Raw genomic sequence first — 18741 nt, 5'->3', positions numbered from 1 at the left:
GTCTTTAACTCAGAGAAGTGCAAATGTGGAGGAAAGCTTCCACACAGGCAGACAGGTGTAATTACACTCACGATCTGACTTTTTTTTTCTATTTACATAACACGACTTAACAAATATGGCAAGAAAATGCGTGTAATGATGCTTTACAATCAACACACAGCAATCTGAGAGGAGGCTGTTTTTAAAACATCACAAGCCATGATGATAAATTATACAGTTCTTATGAATACTCAATTCCTAGTAGTTCAGTGACTTATGTAATGTTTCCAAATGCAGTTCTCTCTTCCTGGAATCTGAAATCATTTTATTTTAAAGATGACTAGTGTTCTTCCAGAAAAACAAACCAACAGCCTGAAATACTTGCACATTTTATATACATTTATTATTAATTGTTTTTTAAAAAAAGTAAAATTACAGTTGCTCTTGCCCTAGTCAATCCAACCTTTCTGCAGTAGCTCCACATTCGTGTTCACGATTGCACGACGGGGAGGGTGGGGGGGGGGGATAAAAAGGTAGAGCAACAGCACTGAAAGTCCTGTTCTGTGTCAAACCCAAACACCTGTCCTGCGTTTGAGCATCAGTCTGGTTCTTGCAAGCAGCCGGAGGGGGTTGGGGAGGGGATGAGAGCAGCAAACCTGCCCACGCCCAAGGCCTCACTCAGGCCCAGTTATTGTAGCTCCTGCCTCTTCATACAGCACAAGAGACACGAGTTGGAACCACTCCTCTCCCCTTCCCTCCCCTCCCCTCACTCTTGGAGTAGGTGTCCGTGTAGGAGGGATGTGGAGCCTAGCCCCCAAGCCGCTGACCCTCACCCCAGGGGAAGCCACCTGGGCGCTCCTCGGGGAGGGGGTTGTAGTTGGGATCCTCCTCTGCTGTGTCAAACAACATTTTCCTGTGGGGAAGATAATCAAAGCCAAGAAGGACGGGGGGTCAAATTTGGGAGACAAAGCCATGTGCTTTTCCATAAAGATCAGGTACAAAAGCCTATACGAATCACAAAACCTTAGCTTAAAGACTAACAAAAACAACAAAGAGCATACCTAACCCATTCATTACCACTTTGATTTGGATTATTTTCATTTATGACCCAAGACATTTCAGCAAGTCATTACATGGTAATAGCACCAAATACAGCAAATAAATTCTGATTTGTGCATTATAACTTCCAGTGTTTGTGCAGTTCATGGCAATTGAATTTACTCAGAGAAACCTTCCAGTATCTTGGACAGCATTCTATTTAGCTACATCACATCAATGAAGTTAGAACAGGTTTATGCACTTCGATGTTTTTACATTATTGCCTAATCTAGAAAGACCTGCTGTAGTGTGAACATTTGAAGAGTGAACACAACGTACAGAAAGGAAGGGGTCCTTAGCCATCTGCCACCTCCTGGCTGATTGGGAAATACATCCTCCAGGAAGAAATACACATGTCCCACTGCAATGCCTGTACATGTGACAGAATACATCACAAACTGACACATTAATAGACAAGGACTCTTTTTTTCCCCCCAATGAACTCGGAGCCAGTTCATCAGAGCTATAACCACAGAAAAAGGTGTGAGGTAATCAGCATTAATGTGTGTAACCCTGATTGCAACACACACCTAAAAGATCCACAATGATGGAGTTGCCCAGCAGCAGGGAGAAGCCCATGAGCACCCACGGCAGGAACGGAGCCTGAAAATTGAGCAGGCCAAAGAAGTTCATGCGCACATTGGGATTGCGTCGGCTCCACACATACACCAGCATGATGGTGAAAGCCTGCCCCAGGAACACGAGACTCACAAACATGCCAAATATCTACATATTCATTAAGGGGGAGGGGACAGAAACGACCTGGCAACAATATGATTGGAAAAAGTGAAGAGGAAAGTTGAGCTGGCTTGAGGATGCAATAGCATTACTGCCAATCCACCAAATGTGTAAGTATGAGTACCATGTAAGTTATTTCTATTCTGGTGACAGAATATGAAGGATACAGTCATGAGAAGGCCCCCAAAGAGAAACATGAAGACAAAGTCAGCAGTCCTGCCTCTGAACGAGCCCTCTTCCAGCATTCGACAGTACCGGTATCTGTGTGCATCAGGTTAAGGACCTTGGCAGAGGAACTCAAATGATAAACAGGAACTTTGGAAAGGGTACTTGCAAATGATTACAACTGCATACTTGTCGTTTAACTGTGTGTTTCACATGTCAACGGCTCTTGAAGGATACAAAAATATCATATTGAATAAAAAGTTGAAGCCAACCGGACCAAAAAACAGGAAGTTGGTCACAAGTCGCCATACCTGCATTAAAAAATAGGAACGGGTGAATTAAAGACCATCATAATAATAATTCAAAAAAAGAAATCTAAGGATACACATTACAAACTCACCTGGTAGTGCTTTAATATCAAATCTGGATTGAAGTACAGTTGGAAAGGAGTAATAAGTTCTAATTGCTGTAGGGAGAAGGAGAAGGGAGAGGACACAGTGACACAGTGCAAAGCTGGTGTATTGTTGTTTTGTTCTGGGTAAATGACAAATGACCTTTAGCAGCTGAGGTTCCTTGATGGAACCTAGAAGATTACAAGCAACACTTCATCTATAGTTTGAAACTTTTACCCCTCTCAATTAAAAGAATGTAACTCAGAACTGCTGACACCGATACATTTCAGAAATATCCAGGAACAGCTTTCTGTCGTGCCGAAATCTGTGGTAAATTTAAGCGACATTGTAGCTAGTTATGAATACTCTGTGGCAGGCTAGGCTGCGTGCAGCCGTTACATTAAGGAAGCGTTACTATAGCTAGGTAATTACTAGATCATTTTCTATTAGTGTGCCATTACATGCAGTTTAATGCGTTTCTTAGCTATACTGAACAAGACATCCTTTCGAAAAGACACTGGCACAACATTTGCGACGCTCCATGTTCTAACTTTCAGCTGACGAACTGCTGGGCTGCGAGCTAGCTAGCGAGTTAGCTACCTTGCTAGCTAGACACCAAGCAAAACACCAATTGTGAACCTCGACTAGGGCTTACAGAGAGGTAGAAATTTCAAACGACTAATACGGTTGACAATATACTTACAACAGCCGCGGTAGTGAGCACGCATGCGGTCGTGTATGTCCGTGTAACCACAGGGATCTGTAAATATTCCTGCTGGAATGTTTGGTAAGCCATTTTTCACTAGTGACTGTAAGGCTTCCGGCACTCTCGTGACACGTCATTACACAGTTAAACAAATGTGGGGGCGTGGTTTAGTCTTAGACGCTCTCCCATTGGTCCAAACCACCTGACACGCACAACCAATCCAGTCCTGAACGTGTCAGTCTCCGAGTCTTGCCGGAAAGCAGCGGGATGGCGTTATTCTATTGGTCCGCGTATACTCTAACTAGGGAAATTTTTAAAGAGAAAAAAAAACAACATTTTTTTTTTGGGGGGGGCGCGTGGGATCGATATGTAAAATACAATGCGGACATTTCTAGTGTATAAATATGTAATAAAACGGGACATGAACGCTCCGTTGTTCGTCGAGTATCGTGCATCCTAACCAATAGGGGGCGACTATCAGTGCATGGACGAAACACTTTTGCGCGCGGGCTTTGGAAATGGCGGAGAACGCAGAGAGTAGCGGTGAGAAACTTTAAGACGTTTTTGGTTTTCACGCTCGTGTTGCTTCTGATTTATAGGTCTGTCAAGACATTGTACTCTTTGTTTTCATGTTTGTGTATATTTGTTTAATGCAATGGCTGTGGCCTAGCTACGTAGCTAGAACAGTTGTTACGGTAACGGCAAGTTCACGTTAATACGAGTTTTACAAACGTTCTGATACGCAACGTGACAGTTTTTATGAGTCAGTTTTGATTTTCTATCTATCTATCTATCTATCTATCTATCTATCTATCTATCTATCTATCTATCTATCTATCTATCTATCATGTTTGTGTATATATGTATATATATATATATATATATATATATATATATGTATATGTGTGTGTATAATTTATGTATATATATGTATGTATGTGTGTATATATATATATATATATGTGTGTGTGTGTGTGTGTGTATATGTGTATATATATATATATATATATATATATATATATATGTATATATATATGTATATGTGCATATATATCACACATATATATATATATACATACATTATATATATACACACGTGTGTATGTATATATATCTATATATATAAATATCTGTGTGTATATATATATTATGTGTGTATGTGTGTGTATATATATATATATATATATATATATATATATATATATATATATATATGTGTATATATATATGTAAAATATGTATATATGTATGTATGTATGTATATATATATATATATATATGTATGTAAAATATGTATGTATGTATATATATGTATGTATGTGTATATATATATAAAATGTATGTATGTATGTATATGTTTAATATATGTTTCACAACAGGATCCTTGTCCCCAGTTTCTCTTAAGCTGTATGAGGCGCAGTTCTTTGGCTTCACCCCACAGACCTGCCTGATGAGGGTAAATAGCGCCTTCCAGGACTGCCTCTATGAGATGCTGGTCGTTGTGGAATCTGTATTTGTACGGAAACTGTCCCAAGGCAAAGATGCACCGGAGGAGCTGTCTCTTAAAACCCGAGAATGCACCCAAAAGCTGCTGCAGTTTTTGCAGGAGCGCTTTAGGAAGTTGTCGAGCCGCATGGAAGCTCTGCTGGTGAACAGCGTGCTCTCGGTCCCTGCCAACGTCCTGCTGCCTGATGATGAGGCTCAACGGAAGTACCCACAGAGCCAGGACCGGCTCCTGAAGCTGGAGGCTTCCACCGCAGAGCTGCAGCAGGCCTACCAGGCCGAAGTGTGTGCCAGGCAGGCACTCCTAGCAGAACTAGAGGAGCAGAGAGAGACGCAGGCACAGCTGGAAGAAGTGCTGACGTGGGTTGAGGAGCTGCGTCTGGCCTGGAAACAGGGAGGCATGGGCAACATCCGCGACAGTTTCAAGCGTATGATGCAGACCGTCACCCAACTGCAAAGTGTTATGGATGAAATAAAAAAGAAGAGCAAGGTATTAGACGAAGTGTGAATCCTCTACGTTTTCTTGTGCTTTTTGTTGTTGATATAAATATCCAAGGCACCTGTTGACTTTATGTGCATTATGCCTTCCTAGCACTTGGGTGCTGTTTATGTAGAGCTATGGTCTATCCACGAGAGGGAGCCACTGCTCAGTCTTTTTCAACTCTTTGAACTGGAAATCATACTGGTGACTGCAGTGAGCTGTCCTCAGCAAAGTATTTCATTTGTAACCAGCGTATTCCTTGCTGACATTTGAAATGCAGTCAACCAAAATCATCCCTTTCCACAAATTCATTGGATATTCTGAATCCATGCTCACTGTGGAGTCTGTTACTTTGATGCTTAGTGCAACAAGACCTGCATTAGATGAGTGGATTTCCCATTAGACCAAATCTGTGGGCTTTCCCTCTTGTTCACAGTAGGAGAGTCCCACATTCAAATAAAGCTTAGTTCTTTGGGACAGTGTGGTGTTATCCTTGCCTGGGGGAGTATGCTATGTACTGCAACTGTAGATACTGTTGTTAGATTAACTTACTAGGCCATTTTAGCTTTCATGAAACTATTAAAAATCTAATTGTTAAATTGTTGGCTTTAACAATAAAATAGCATGTTAATTGTTTACTTGTGAGTTTTGAGGGTACAAATGGATGTTTTAAAATCACGAGGAGTGTTCCAATTTTCAAAATAAGTAAAATGCCAGTTATGACATTTTCTTTTTAGTAGTGGCAATTCAGTAATTCTATTCAGGGTACTTTATTACCCTTTTTTTTTAACACTATTACCAGTAAATCTGTCAGTATGCCTTTAAATCAGTCCCAGATTACAAACAGAATGAGTAACGCTGCAATCAATGCAATCATATGCTGGAGAACGGTGGCTGTGTATTCGCTGCGCTTGCTCGGAGGGAGGGAGGGAGGCGCAGTAAGGGGCCGGGCAGAGCGACCCACAGGGCCAGAGTTAGCAGCTTGGCCGCCTGTCTGCTTCTTTCATCTCTCTCATTAAAGAGCCAGCCAGAGCAGCGGGGGCTCACTCGCTACTGGCTTTTCTTGGGTGGAGGTGTCGTGGTCTGGACAGCGCCACCAAACGCCATCACTGCCTCCCGGATTATCGGGGGCTGGCAATGAAGCATGCTTATCTTCGTACGCACCCACAGTACTAGTGGACACTCAGAAAGAGGCTCAGGTGCATCTTAAAATACATGGACTTGGTCCCAAGAGCCAAGATGGAGACAAGAGATGACATATATAATACATGCTTGTGATTAAGGATAAGAGGAACAGACCCTATTATAGCTTGTGTGGCGTCTTACAAATGATATCTTGCTAACGTGTGCTGGTTCATTCCTCACAGGCTGCATTTGGGTACCTTTGATGTGGAAGAGTGGAAGTCAGCAAAGGGGGTCTTCCAGTGTTTCAGTCCAAATTGAAAGTGCTACCACAATTCAAATTGCCTGCCCCAAGCAGGGACTGCACTTCAAGCAGTGACTTATTTCACTCATGGCATCTGTACTGAGATCATGCATTACTGCCTTGTTTGCATCTTGTTTATTATAGCTGCAGTGCAGTACAGTCACTAATGAAATTTCAGGGGGAAATATTGGTGCACACTGACACTTGTGGAAGAAATCATTTATATTAAGTAGTTCCTCTAAGTGCAGTCAGTTTGACCTACTATAAACCACTAGCTGAGAGTGATGAATAAAATATGCTTCCCTGCCTTGAAAACCCTCAGCTGCCTTCACAAGACCATTGAAGAGTATAAAATAGTTCAAAGCCTTCAGCAATTTTTTATTCTCTGTGCTACAGATATAGTCAGAGAATGTCAAAGAAAGAAGGGATTGCTTTCCTGGGCAAAGCTGGAAAGATAAGTTCCTTAGCAATTATTACATGAGGTTGCTCTTTAGTACCCTACTTTGAATAAGACAGTTGCCTAAGATAAATGCAAAATGTCAGAGACCAGTAGTCAGATGCCACATTATTATCAATTTGAACACTTCAAGCACCCTGCTGCTAATCTATAGTGGCTCCACATGTTGCCAGTTACAATCAATTATGCATATAGATTTTGCTTGTATTTTAAGTAGGGTATAGATAGCTTTTAATAGACTCTGGAACTAACCTGTTGAGAGAAGTGTTCTTTGTATCAATGCATCGTTCATAAAGGCACAATGTCTACGGCCAGTTGGTCAAGGAAAGGAGACTTCTGTTATACTGTAGGGAAATGAATGTGCTGTTTCACATTTGCTTTTTCATACATTCTCGTGCAGGGCTCCCTGGCTCTTTTGAAGCGCACACTACTCCACAGTTACACAGCATCTGTCCCACAGACATTTTCCAGATTTAATGCATTTGAAACACTCATTTTCAGGCCCTTGGAGCCAAAAAAATGAGAACAGCAAGCTCTGCCACTGGGCTTTTACATGACCAATTTCCACAGAGAAACCGACTTTCACCGCACCTGGGATAAAGACATTCATGGTGCATTTTTGGTAATGAAACACCTCTCGGTGACTTGCTGAGAATCCTTTAATTTTTTTTCGTTCTTTTTTGTGTCCACTGGATCAGAGGTCTTTGTTCAGTTGTTGCTCTGTCTTTGCAATCATGCTGTGAGCTTTGATTGGGACGAGCACTGTTCTGTAGGGTCCTTAAGGTAATCTTGGATGCTGCTAATTCTGCATCCTCTAACTGAAACAAGCTAGCAGTCTGATGTGGTACTGCGCATTGCCTTGTTCTTTGTTTTACCATACAGTGGTCCAGACATAAGGAACTGAAAGCCAACTGGCAGCCTTGCACTACTAACTAAATTAAATATAGCATTGCATTAATGTGAAACAGTGATGTGCCTTTGTTGACTGTATAATCAATTTGACATTTATACTTATTTAGAGTCTCACGTACAAGAATCCAAAGCAAAACAAAAATTCCCCATCGGAATGTGCCTTGTCCTAAAATGTCTCACCAAAAGAACAATTGTGATTCAGAGACATTTTAGGCTCCCCAAGCAGGCTTATGGATACAAACCTCGGAATGTAGATGAGACCACAGGAGCATTTCCACTATGTTGCCCATCCCATGGTCCTCTGGGCATGAGCAACAGGAACTCTTTGGGGGAGGGGCACCAGTCTTGGCATGGCATAGGGGACAGCTGGTGACATACTGTTTGTTCTTCTTCACGATGGCAGCCGGGCACAGTCAGGAAGAGGTCACCTTCTCTTTAGCCGGAGCTTTTGCAGAGGCTCCGAATCCTTTGTGTACTTACAGCAATGGGTTTAAAACTGTAAGATTTCTTTTCCTTCCCTGGTTTTATAAAATGATAGAATTAAATATATTTTGTGCCAGGTTACCTTATCATAATATGTGCAAGTTGTTCACAACAGTGGAGATACAGTTTGAATGCAAATCAAATAATGGTAACAGGATTGCTAGAAACAGAACAGGAGTGAGTGATCAATTAAGTGTTATTTGTGTATCAGAAAAAAGACTGTGTTTACTATATCAGAAACAATAATTCTGATATTATTTATGAACATAATGCTGTGATCACCATTACATGCAAGTTCAGTAATAGTCTTACAAAATTTCTAAAATAAATGAAGATGACCATAGTTAGTATGAACAATCAAAAGCCAGTATTCTTTTAATAAAACAAATTATAGAAATCATATCAGTCCTGAATCAGCTTGCAAGAAAAAAGGGAAAATTAAGACCCCATAAATGTAATTTCAGTATAATACAAATAATAATGACATTGGTGACAGCATAGTTATACAGTATATGATATAGTACACAATATAGTATCCAGTGTAGTATGTCTATACTGTACAGCTTGTAAAGCTTATTAGAAAACAGATTGAGTTATCTGTATTGTAGTCTGCTAACATAACCATCAACTGACCAAATGAACATGTTTAACTGAACCCCCCCCCCCCCCCAGCTTTATTGTACTTCCATTGTGATATATAGTCTTCTGGCTGTGGAAGTCATATGGAAATGTAATAAATAAATCTGAACTGCCCATGGGCCTCAATGCCACCATGCCTGATTTTTGCAGCATGTATAATGAACAGCATGTATTCTCCAGATTCTGGCCCAGGTATGAATATGAGGGGTGGTAAAAGAGAGGGCAACAGCCTGCGTCTGCCTACTGCACTGGGCTCCAGACCCGGCCTCCATGGGCGAGCACCACTGCCGATGCAAGCCTCACAGAGCGTATGACAACTATTGCATTCCTACCAGTTAACGATTTTTAAAATCCCCCCCCCCCCCCCCCCATGTAGATCACCTTCTTGGCAAACAGGAACATCCAGGGCCAGTTCTCCGGGGTGTTGTGAGAGCATTTGGTGTAGGACCACCTCGACAACACTGTGGCCTCTGTAATAGCTGTTACACTTGCGGATGACAAAAAGGGAACGCTTTATTTACTTCACAAACAGTCCAGGTAAAAATTCAGAAAATCAGTCCGAGAGGCAGATACATCCAGAGGGTAAATACAAACCACAGTCAAGAAGATAGCAAGGCAGTAGGACAGGGGCAAACAGGTACAACGATGACAAGGTGACACTAAAAGTACTAGAAATGGAAACAAGTCAGTACACTGATAAACAGCAGGCTAACGTCCAACGCTCAGTATGCTCGAACAGATAGAGGCAATACTTCGCAATGAGGCCCCGTGAGAGGAGCGTATCAAATGGACGATGCAATGAACCACAGGTGTGCCTTAATACTCAGGGATGATGATCTCCCCGGAGGATTCTGGGAACTGTAGTGGGTGGTGGTTCCCGGGGGGCAGCAGTACTTGTGTGTGTACAGAAGGCATGAAATTAATCTTTCGCATTATTCCAAAAGGAAAAGATTTGCTACCACTGAAAACGTAAGTCTGCGGTTAGACGTTAGGTGATGCTGATCTGATAAACCAATTAAATTCACAGTATTTGCTTTGACATGTATATGATGCTAAAAATACTGATCAATCGAAACCACTTCAGGAGGACAAATAGGTGTCCGGCCAGGTGATCCGTGGGACGGAGGACGGGTGCTGAAAAACCAGACTGCCCAGCCTAAAACCGGTCTGTCTGGCCTAAAACTAGACTATCCTGACTAAAATCAGATGTCTGGCCACCCGACTACCTGGGCAGCCAGTACTTCATTGGGCGGGACGAGTATGACTTGATGCTTGATCCCCGCAGTGTGCTAGGTGATCTTGGCCATAGCGTAGAACAGTATGAGCTCCCTCCCTGGTGTTTGCGCTCCTCATCAGAGAGACGAAGGGAATGAGTAACATAATGTTCATGGACATGAAGCTCATGCTGGATTCCTGGATCCTGGATGTAGTTTACTAATGTAAAGTTAAATAAATAAAAGGAAATCTACCAAGTATGTCAACACATTTTTATGATTGTACACAAACCTCTGCAGTAACAGCAATTTTTCTGTAGGAACTAATTAAAAACACAAATCCAGAAAACAGTGTTTCATCTTAAAATCTTAAAAGCTGTTCTCATAACACTTAATTAGTCTAATTACACTGCTTCACTAGATCACATGCTTCACAATCATACAGAATATGAAATGTTGCAGTAAGTACCCTAATTGTGATCTTAAGTTGTCATATTAGAATTGTAATGTTAGAGGAAATCTCTATATTGTTTTTTAATGTTTTTTGTGTTGCTGTTGTGTTGTTGTTTTGTTTTACCTAAGATTAATCAAGTACATTATCACAGAGACCTCAAAAGGCCTTACAGAACCACTGTACCTGAACTAGCACACCATTAAGCTATTGTCTTTGGCCACTTTTGTCTTAAAGTGGATGTTTATATGAAGCCTGTCTTTTTGCTTTCTGCAGGCTACCCCAATGTTTTGGTGCCCCCGGCTCAGGCCTTGAGAGCCATGCATTTGACCACAACCCCATGCATTTGACACCCCTCCCATGCCTTAGTCCACATACGTATGCCTTTTATCACCCCCCCCCCCCCCCTTCCATGCCTTTCTGGGGAAAAGTCCATGCTTAAGGGGGGGGGGGGGTGTTATGTCCACCTGTGTGTGTCTGTCTTCCCTGTCTTCCAGGTTTTGCCTCTGACTCTTCAGTGTCCCCCATCCTAATCCATACCAGGTTTTCCAGTGATCTGACAACCATATAAAAGGAAGAGGAAGGGAAGAAAGGCTCAGCTTAGGGCTGATTAGTGAAGAGATTGTTGTTGCTAGTGGTTGGACTTGTGTCTGCTTTTTGATATTGTGATTGCTTGGATTTGTGTGTATGACTTTGGCTTCTCCCTTTGACTTATAGATTGCTTTGTCCCTGGTTTGGATGCTGGTTAATATATGTCTCATGTATATAGTAGTTACACACTGGTGGTAGGGAGTGGCTGTCATATTGTTTGGGTGTGGATTTATCTGTTTTATACCAGTATAGACAGTATAGCCATTGTATACTTCCTTTTGTTAGCTTAGTCAGTTAACTTTTTGTTTCTAGTGTGGTTTTGTTTGTTGTGTTGGTCTGGGCCACTCCTGAAGCTTTCTTGTAAATTTCTGTATCTGAACATCAAAACTTGTAAATACAGTTGCTGTCAACCTGTTTGTCTGATATACGCAGTCTGTCTTTTTGATTTCCTCAAATCTAAACCAACAATTTGGTGTGACTGGCCCAGGCATTGAGTGCCATGCATTTGACCACACCCCCATGCATTTGGTCACACACCCCACACCTTTAACCACACCCCCATTAGTCTCGCTTTGCCCTTCTATGGGCACACCTCTTTCCTTTCTCTTGATAATAGAGCAGCAGGACAGCAGAAGTGTTGCATCTGTCACGAGCACCTCTTGTGCACCACAGTCTCTTTCTCGTCTCCGTCGCTCACTGCGGATGCACTAGAGAAGCATCTTGCTGCCCAGTTTGGCCCCCACCCCCCGATATTACAAAGAGCCCTTAATGACGGGCCCCATTGTCGCGGCTCCAAGTGTGAGTGGACAATGCACAGCGAGGGGGAAGTCGGGGGCCTCTCCATACGTCTGCTACAAATGAGCTTCCTAGGCACTCATAAACACTTACCTACAATGGGGATAATTGGCACAGGATGGATGGTGCGGTGCAGGGAAAAAATGTCGGGTGCAGAGGATGCTTATATTCCGAGGCAGTTTTGAAGTAACATGCTTTTTTTTAATTTGCAGGTAACACGATCATCGTTATGGTCCAATATTCTGTTTAGCTACGGGTCAGCTTGTTGTACAACATCAAAACCAAAAATCCCCACTTCTTGAGGTCACGGTACTCAGCTGAGGTAATTCAAATACGCTTTGACAAAGCGCAGACAGCAAAAGCCTCAAGTGATGCATTAGACTGGAACAGAATTTCAGGTTGCAAAATTCAGCTTATTTTTGCAGCAACTCCTGCTCTCCACATTTTCAAGGTACAGAGCATATACATTATTGCATTTAAAGATCTGCTGACTTGAACCAAATTCATTTGAACAGGATTTTTGTTGTTGTTTAGCTCACAACATGAAATGGTGGTGGCTATATTTACACAAAGCCAAAAAAATCCCTGGCCACTGTATTGAATGGTGACTTTTATTAATTGTACAAGCCTGCGTGAACTGAGCATAAAGGCGTAATGATGTTGTGTGAGTCTCCAGTATGACAACAAACCTCCAGTCACTTCAGTTCTGGAAGCAAGACAAGGCTGCGGAAATCAAATAATTATACTCCTCATCATCACAATGACACAATAACAAATTAAATGTAATGGACTAAAGCCTCTGTCGGTTTTCCACAACAGTGGTTGTTAGCGCCAATATTGTAGTAATGAGTCTCGAGGACAGTTCAAAAACACATCCATCATTTTGATTTATGCCCATGAATTAAAAAAACTAAGAAAAGAAAAACAGCAAATGTCACTGGTGCACGATGCCTCTGGGCTGGCACCATCTGCAGCTCTGAACTGTGGCATGATAACCTAATAATAGCGTCTGCATTTCAAGAAATATGCTGTCTAAACACACAGTCCCAGGCTTAGATGGTCTGATTATTAGATGAAGTCGCATCACAAATATCCCAATAATTAATTAAAAATTTAATATACAAGAGGAACAGCAAGCCAAATAAAACTGTCATTAAAAAGACAGGTGTGTTTTGTATGTAATTTATAAATAATACATTATATATAATATAGTATAAAAACATATAATACAAAAATGTTAAACTCTAAATGGATTTTCAGTCGGTTGGGTGCTGTTTACTCTGCTTATCTCATTTACCTGCATTCTTAATCCGGCAGGATGGTTGGAGTTTGCCTCTGTTACTCATCCAGCAGACTGACTGTCACGTTGTCCCCCTCAGCCTGGATGAGGTAACCACTCAGTAGTCAGTAGTATGAGCATCACATTGTTCTACTTACTAACCCGAGGCCATTTAAGTATTTGGATTAATTTTGGATAATCATCATGGAAAATCAGAAATTATAATTAGTGCATGAGTAAAGTTGAGACAGAACATGGTGTCCTGGGGGGACATGACGTTGCAGACATAATCCATGTAACTACTTTCTTCTATTGACTATATTAAATAATTAAGAATCCTCCTGTCAAAACACAACACCAAGTTCTTTTTTTCCTCTTGATTTGGACTCTAGTCAGCGTGGCAAAGTCATTTTGGCAGGTCAGTGAGGGCAGGAAGCAGGGCGGCTGCAAATTACAGGAGACACCATCGCTTGTTGACTATATTCAAATGGAAATTGTTCTCCATTAAAACCATACTGACAGGAGATGAATACAAATTGTTGCTTTTTGCCAGGAGAGCTACTGATGCACTTTCTGTGAAAGTAGTGCATGGAAAACACTGAAGTTATAGTCCTCGTCAAGAAAAGGACAAGAGAGTAAATCAAGTCGAGGATTCACTGATCTTTATCTTTGAGCATGTTGGGATCGCAGCATGTGTTTTCTAATGGACATCTCATATCATGTTATTAGCCTAGAAACCCACCAACTGCGGCATTGGTAATGTATGTTTTATCTTTCTGGCAAGCTTGCCTAAAGTCGTCTCTAATACAACAGCCAGGAGCCACATTTTGACTGAACCCCCCCCCCCCCCAACCACCCCACCCCACCCCACACTCCTACACCCCTGAAATCTCATTTCAATAAACCGCTCCAGTTAGCTGAAGCTCTTATCAAATCAGAACACGGACCAAATCTATGGCTGCTGGCTGTGTCGCGGTTCCTTGGCTGCTCACTACAGTGTCGTGGTTGTGGGAGTCATTCTGTCACTACTCCCTGCAGATCTGTGGATCTGTGATTGTTCTTGCTGGGATTCCTGTGTGACTAGGCCCATCAGATCTTCCCTTCAAGTAGTTTTTGTGTAAGGGCCTGAGCAGGGTTGAGCTACTGAGGGTCAAAGAATATCGTAAAACAGATGTCAATTTTTCAGCCGTCATGGCCACCAGTTAGGGTAGCTACTACAGTAGCAAGAACACATGATTTATCTCTGATACACAAGCCAAGTCTAATGCTATTTTTGTCTTCTGTCTGTTTTTTATTCTTTCCACTCTCAATATTATTATCATGCTGAACATATCGACACGCTTTTCCAAATTTGCATGATTTCCAACAGCCCGTTTGTGTGTGTGTGTGTTTGAGCCTCTTATCCTTTATCGTCTCCCTGGATCAGTCCTCTTTTTCTGACAGCTGCTTCCACCCACTCCTCCTTTCTTCCAGTCCCCCGTTCCGTCTCGCCCCCACCCGAAGCAGCTGCTCACAGTCCGCCATGTAAAACTGGCACCAACTGTTCGTGTAATGGACCATCCGTCCTGCGCCCATCTCCTCTCGCCCACTGCTTGCGCTCTCTGCTCGTGGCTAAACACTCTACGCCCACCCAGCAATGGTATTCTGGAATACAATTTGAGTTCACGGCCTCCTTCGTTAAAGGTGCAAGCATTGATTTTAGAGGCAAATTGTGTTTGCTGGCCTATATCCACTTCTGTTTCAGCAGTGTTACCTCACAAGCTTAAGTTACTTATTTTTGAGTAACTTTGAGCATCACAACGGCACATTGATACTCTGTGCATGTGCATATTATGAATACTAATCGTGCCTGTTCAACAACTTGGGTCTCTGTTCGACTTGCGCAACCAACTTGTGCAATCTCCTACCAAGCCATCCATCTGCATCATCTTCCTCTTTGTCACCGAGCCAGTCTAATTTCGGCCGAGCACAGACCCACTGTGCGGAGTCAGTTCCCCAGCCTGGAGTCAGCAAGCACCGACCAAAGGCCAAGGCAGCCGTGGATGGCCCGAGGACCCTTCCTCAGCATGAACACGGCAGTCGCCGGCTGAAACGTCGCCCCACGTTTTTGTTCGCTGTTTTTTAGGGGACCCTGCCCCCATCCTTTTTGGTGACGTGGCCTGTCCCCAAAACAGCTGAGGTCTAATTGCTATCCTTGAGCGGTGCACATATCCCCCACTCCTGGGAGAATTCTGCTGAGTCGGACCTCTCGATGCGTGGGAAGATCGGAGGCCATGTCTTCTGGCCGGTAAACGATTCATTTTGTCCAGTAATGGGTCAAAGCAAAAGGCCCTCAGGATAAGGGTGAACATACTTACACCTCACCTTGCCTTTCTGTAACCAAATCAGATCTTTTAAAATCTATATATATTACTGTGTATTGTACTGAGTATTACCTAGGCTATTAAATATGTCTAAGTAAACTTAAAAAAATACCCCCTCTCATACTCCCAACAGATAAATTCTATTACGTGGCTCCAATTAGGATTTCCACAGACTGGAGTGTGTTTCCTCTGACTGACATCTCAATGGTGTAGCTCAATCCAGCATTTCTTTTACAATTGAACAATAACATTGGTGTAACAAATGAGTAATAAACCGTATCCTTCCTTTTCTTTAATAAAATACCATGAAAAAGCGATTTGGATCCATATCAGAGATCCCTGAGTTACTGTCTCCACCTCAACAAATGGCTATTGTGTAATGTCAAGAGATCACAGAAGGGTGAACCACATCTAAAGGAAGTGAAAATAAACTGTCCCTTGAATTAATGAAAATCAAAAGACATCACAATCTTGATTCTTCATATTGCTACCCAAGTGGGCACCTGGGTTTCACGGATAGATACTCTAGAGTGATTCATTAGGTAATAATTGCGCCCCCGTTGTCAACGCAACGGCGGATACAAGAGGTCATCCTAGATGCCTGAGCCTAAGCCTTAGGCTAGATCCTTTTCTCTTGGAGGGCTCAAACACCCTCCCCCCACCCCCAGTACTCAACCTCCACCCCACCCCCACATAGCCCACCTCCCCTGAGACAACATTACACCTCCACAGCAAACAGTCACCCTCAACTACTGTGAAACCCCTCTCCAGTCATTGGAGATAATGGCTCTGACACAGTCAATAAGGAATCCACAGGACAATGTGCTGACAAACAAGGTCCCCGAGGGAGTGCATTAGCATTAGCTTTCTTAGCATGGGCCATGGACAGCAAGAGGCCATCGCAACATCAACGACAGCTGAAGCAGTTTCACTGTGACTGACAGCACTTTATGACTGTATTTTATGGCCACTTGTTTGCTTTCTATTGTTTGTGTTTGCTGTTGGGGCTTCTCACTGGTTAGTGTGTCTATCTGGAGAAAACTCTCTCATTTGCAAAAGAGAAGAAGCACTCCTGTCTAGCTAGGAGAACATGCAGCTATAAGCTCATAATCCATTACTGACATTTTCCTCAGCCCACTGTGCAACAAACATAAACAAACAAACAAAAACAACTCACTGTCATCTTATTTTGAGTCTCACACTTAATTTTCATTCTGTTGTTCACTCAACTAACAATGAAGCACTTCTTTATCTTTTCTATGTCATGTGCTTATAAAACACTGAATGTCTACCCAATCCAGTGATAAAGGGAAGAAACCAAATTCCTCAAAAATCCTTCCATGTACTTCTAGGGAGGGGGTTGTGGTGACAGAGGATGTATACACTGCTCTACCCCCGGGTGAACTCTAGTATTTCAGCTAAACATTTGGCTTTGGTGAGTCTGACACCCCTGTTGTGACACACACTGCTCTCCAGCCTGTGAAACCAGAGCTGGCAGGAGCAGTACCTGCTTTGCTGTAGGCCACGAGGTGGAGAAAGGCTTGTCACCTGGTAATAATGGGACTCATGGAGGGGATCTCAAAACTGGGACAGTCTTCTAAGGTCACTCTGGGATTCCGGGTTCGAGGTTCAGGGTTCAGGCCGTGATGTGCTTTTGGCACACAAAATGAATGACAGAAGTCATAAGATCCAGCTAATGGCAGGAACAGGAACCACGGTGAGGAAGGGAAACTGCGTACTTTCAAATGTGGTTCATAAATGTAGGAATAGTAGTGGTGAACACTTGCCTCTGGCAGCAGTGTAGGGTGACCAGACTCAGGTGAGGAGGAAGGCTTTATGAAGAAGAATACACACTCTCTCTCTCTCTCTCTCTCTCTCTCACTCTCTCTCTCTCTCTCTCTCTCTCTTTCTCTCTCTCTCTCACTCTCTCTCTCTCTCTCTCTCTCTCCCTCTCTCTCTCTCTCTCTCTCTCTCTCTCTCTCTCTCTCTCTCTCTCTCTCTCTCCCTCTCTCTCTCTCTCTCTCTCACCATACACAATGGCCATGAGCTCATGCCATGGGGGTCCCATCCCACCACTGAACAGAGTATGGCTTCAGATCTAAAGGCTGATAACCAGAAAGAGGCATGGAAACGAAAATCGTGTACAGAAGATATGCCTTATTTGATCCTCTCAGCAATCTGTGGCATGCACCTTCCTCTTATCTTTGTTCCCTTCACTTGGAAATGAGTTTACCACTGAAAGTTTTAAAAGGTAAATGTGCCTCGAGCAAATTCAGAGATGCTGCTTAGTACCATTATCGAACAGTGACTGAACTGTTTTTCTTCCTTTGACTGCAGAAAGCTCTAACCCTCAGTTAAGTTGCCACAGGGATTAAAGCTCCCTTTATATGGGGCTGCCTTGTGTAGAAAACCTTTTTTGTTCATTTTGTTTTGTTTTTTGATGGAATACCTAATCATTTACATCTGCAGGCTTCACTGTAACATAATCATTTGAACAAGACCAAACTGCAAAATCTAGTTGCCCTTGCATGTAGATTCTAATACCCCGGTCCACTGCTAGGGCCACTATGGCGTTTGTTAATAGTGTTTACCCTGTGAATCCTCACTAACCTCTGGTGCTAACCTGTGTTTGCTTTGGCCAGATGCTGCTATGAAACATTTACATGGCCAAACAAGATACAGGGAATTGCACATGGAGATAAAAATGTTTTTAAGGTTTAAATAGAGAAGGCGGCGGCGGGGGGGTGGGGGGGTGGATTCGAGGTGGAAAATGAACTGTCAGTATAGACATTTCTTTCTCTTTCTGTCATGGCAGAGGGAGAGGCCAGCCGTGACACAGCAGGGGTCTGGATTCAGCACGGACTTCAATACCTTCCAATCTCTCTCCTCGTTCGGAGGCATGCGATTTCCTTCAGCTACCCCACCGTGCTTATTGGCTTTATGACCAGGCTGGGTTGGGAAGTGCTGCTGGCTTCTCGCTCAGATTTCCAAAGTAGTGTCCGTTTGGTTTTGCATTAACATCAGGTGAGTGAAAGCATGTGAAGGGCTGCCAGAGAGCCAGGAACAGGG

At 42.7% G+C, this 18741-nt stretch overlaps 2 protein-coding genes across 4 annotated transcripts; one reads left to right on the top strand and one right to left on the bottom strand.

The window, feature by feature from the left end:
* Nucleotides 1-357: 357 nt before the first annotated feature.
* Nucleotides 358-3198, bottom strand: derl2 (derlin 2). Its single transcript, XM_027015902.2, has 7 exons — nt 3076-3198; nt 2381-2446; nt 2218-2291; nt 1983-2076; nt 1608-1803; nt 1357-1447; nt 358-892 (listed from the first exon to the last, which is right to left on the bottom strand). Exons 1-7 carry the CDS (start codon nt 3166-3168, stop codon nt 787-789), a joined length of 720 nt encoding a protein of 239 aa, XP_026871703.1. The 5' UTR covers nt 3169-3198; the 3' UTR covers nt 358-786.
* A 201-nt stretch (nt 3199-3399) lies between these two features.
* Nucleotides 3400-5539, top strand: mis12 (MIS12 kinetochore complex component). Of its 3 annotated transcripts, none has more exons than XM_035527361.1 (2): nt 3400-3621; nt 4473-5539. In XM_035527361.1, the coding sequence occupies exons 1-2, from the start codon at nt 3597-3599 to the stop codon at nt 5087-5089; spliced, it is 642 nt and encodes a 213-aa protein (XP_035383254.1). In that variant the 5' UTR covers nt 3400-3596; the 3' UTR covers nt 5090-5539. The 3 variants fall into 3 exon arrangements, 2 of the variants coding, with proteins under 2 accessions (XP_035383254.1, XP_035383253.1); XM_035527360.1 differs by having other exon boundaries at nt 3411-3621; nt 4458-5539; XR_004776198.1 differs by having other exon boundaries at nt 3597-3677; nt 4458-4534.
* The last annotated feature ends 13202 nt before the right edge of the window (nt 5540-18741 follow it).

This window comes from Electrophorus electricus, chromosome 6 (genome assembly GCF_013358815.1).
Source record: "Electrophorus electricus isolate fEleEle1 chromosome 6, fEleEle1.pri, whole genome shotgun sequence".
Taxonomy (NCBI): Eukaryota; Metazoa; Chordata; class Actinopteri; order Gymnotiformes; family Gymnotidae; genus Electrophorus; species Electrophorus electricus.
This window is presented reverse-complemented; position numbering and strand designations above follow the sequence as displayed.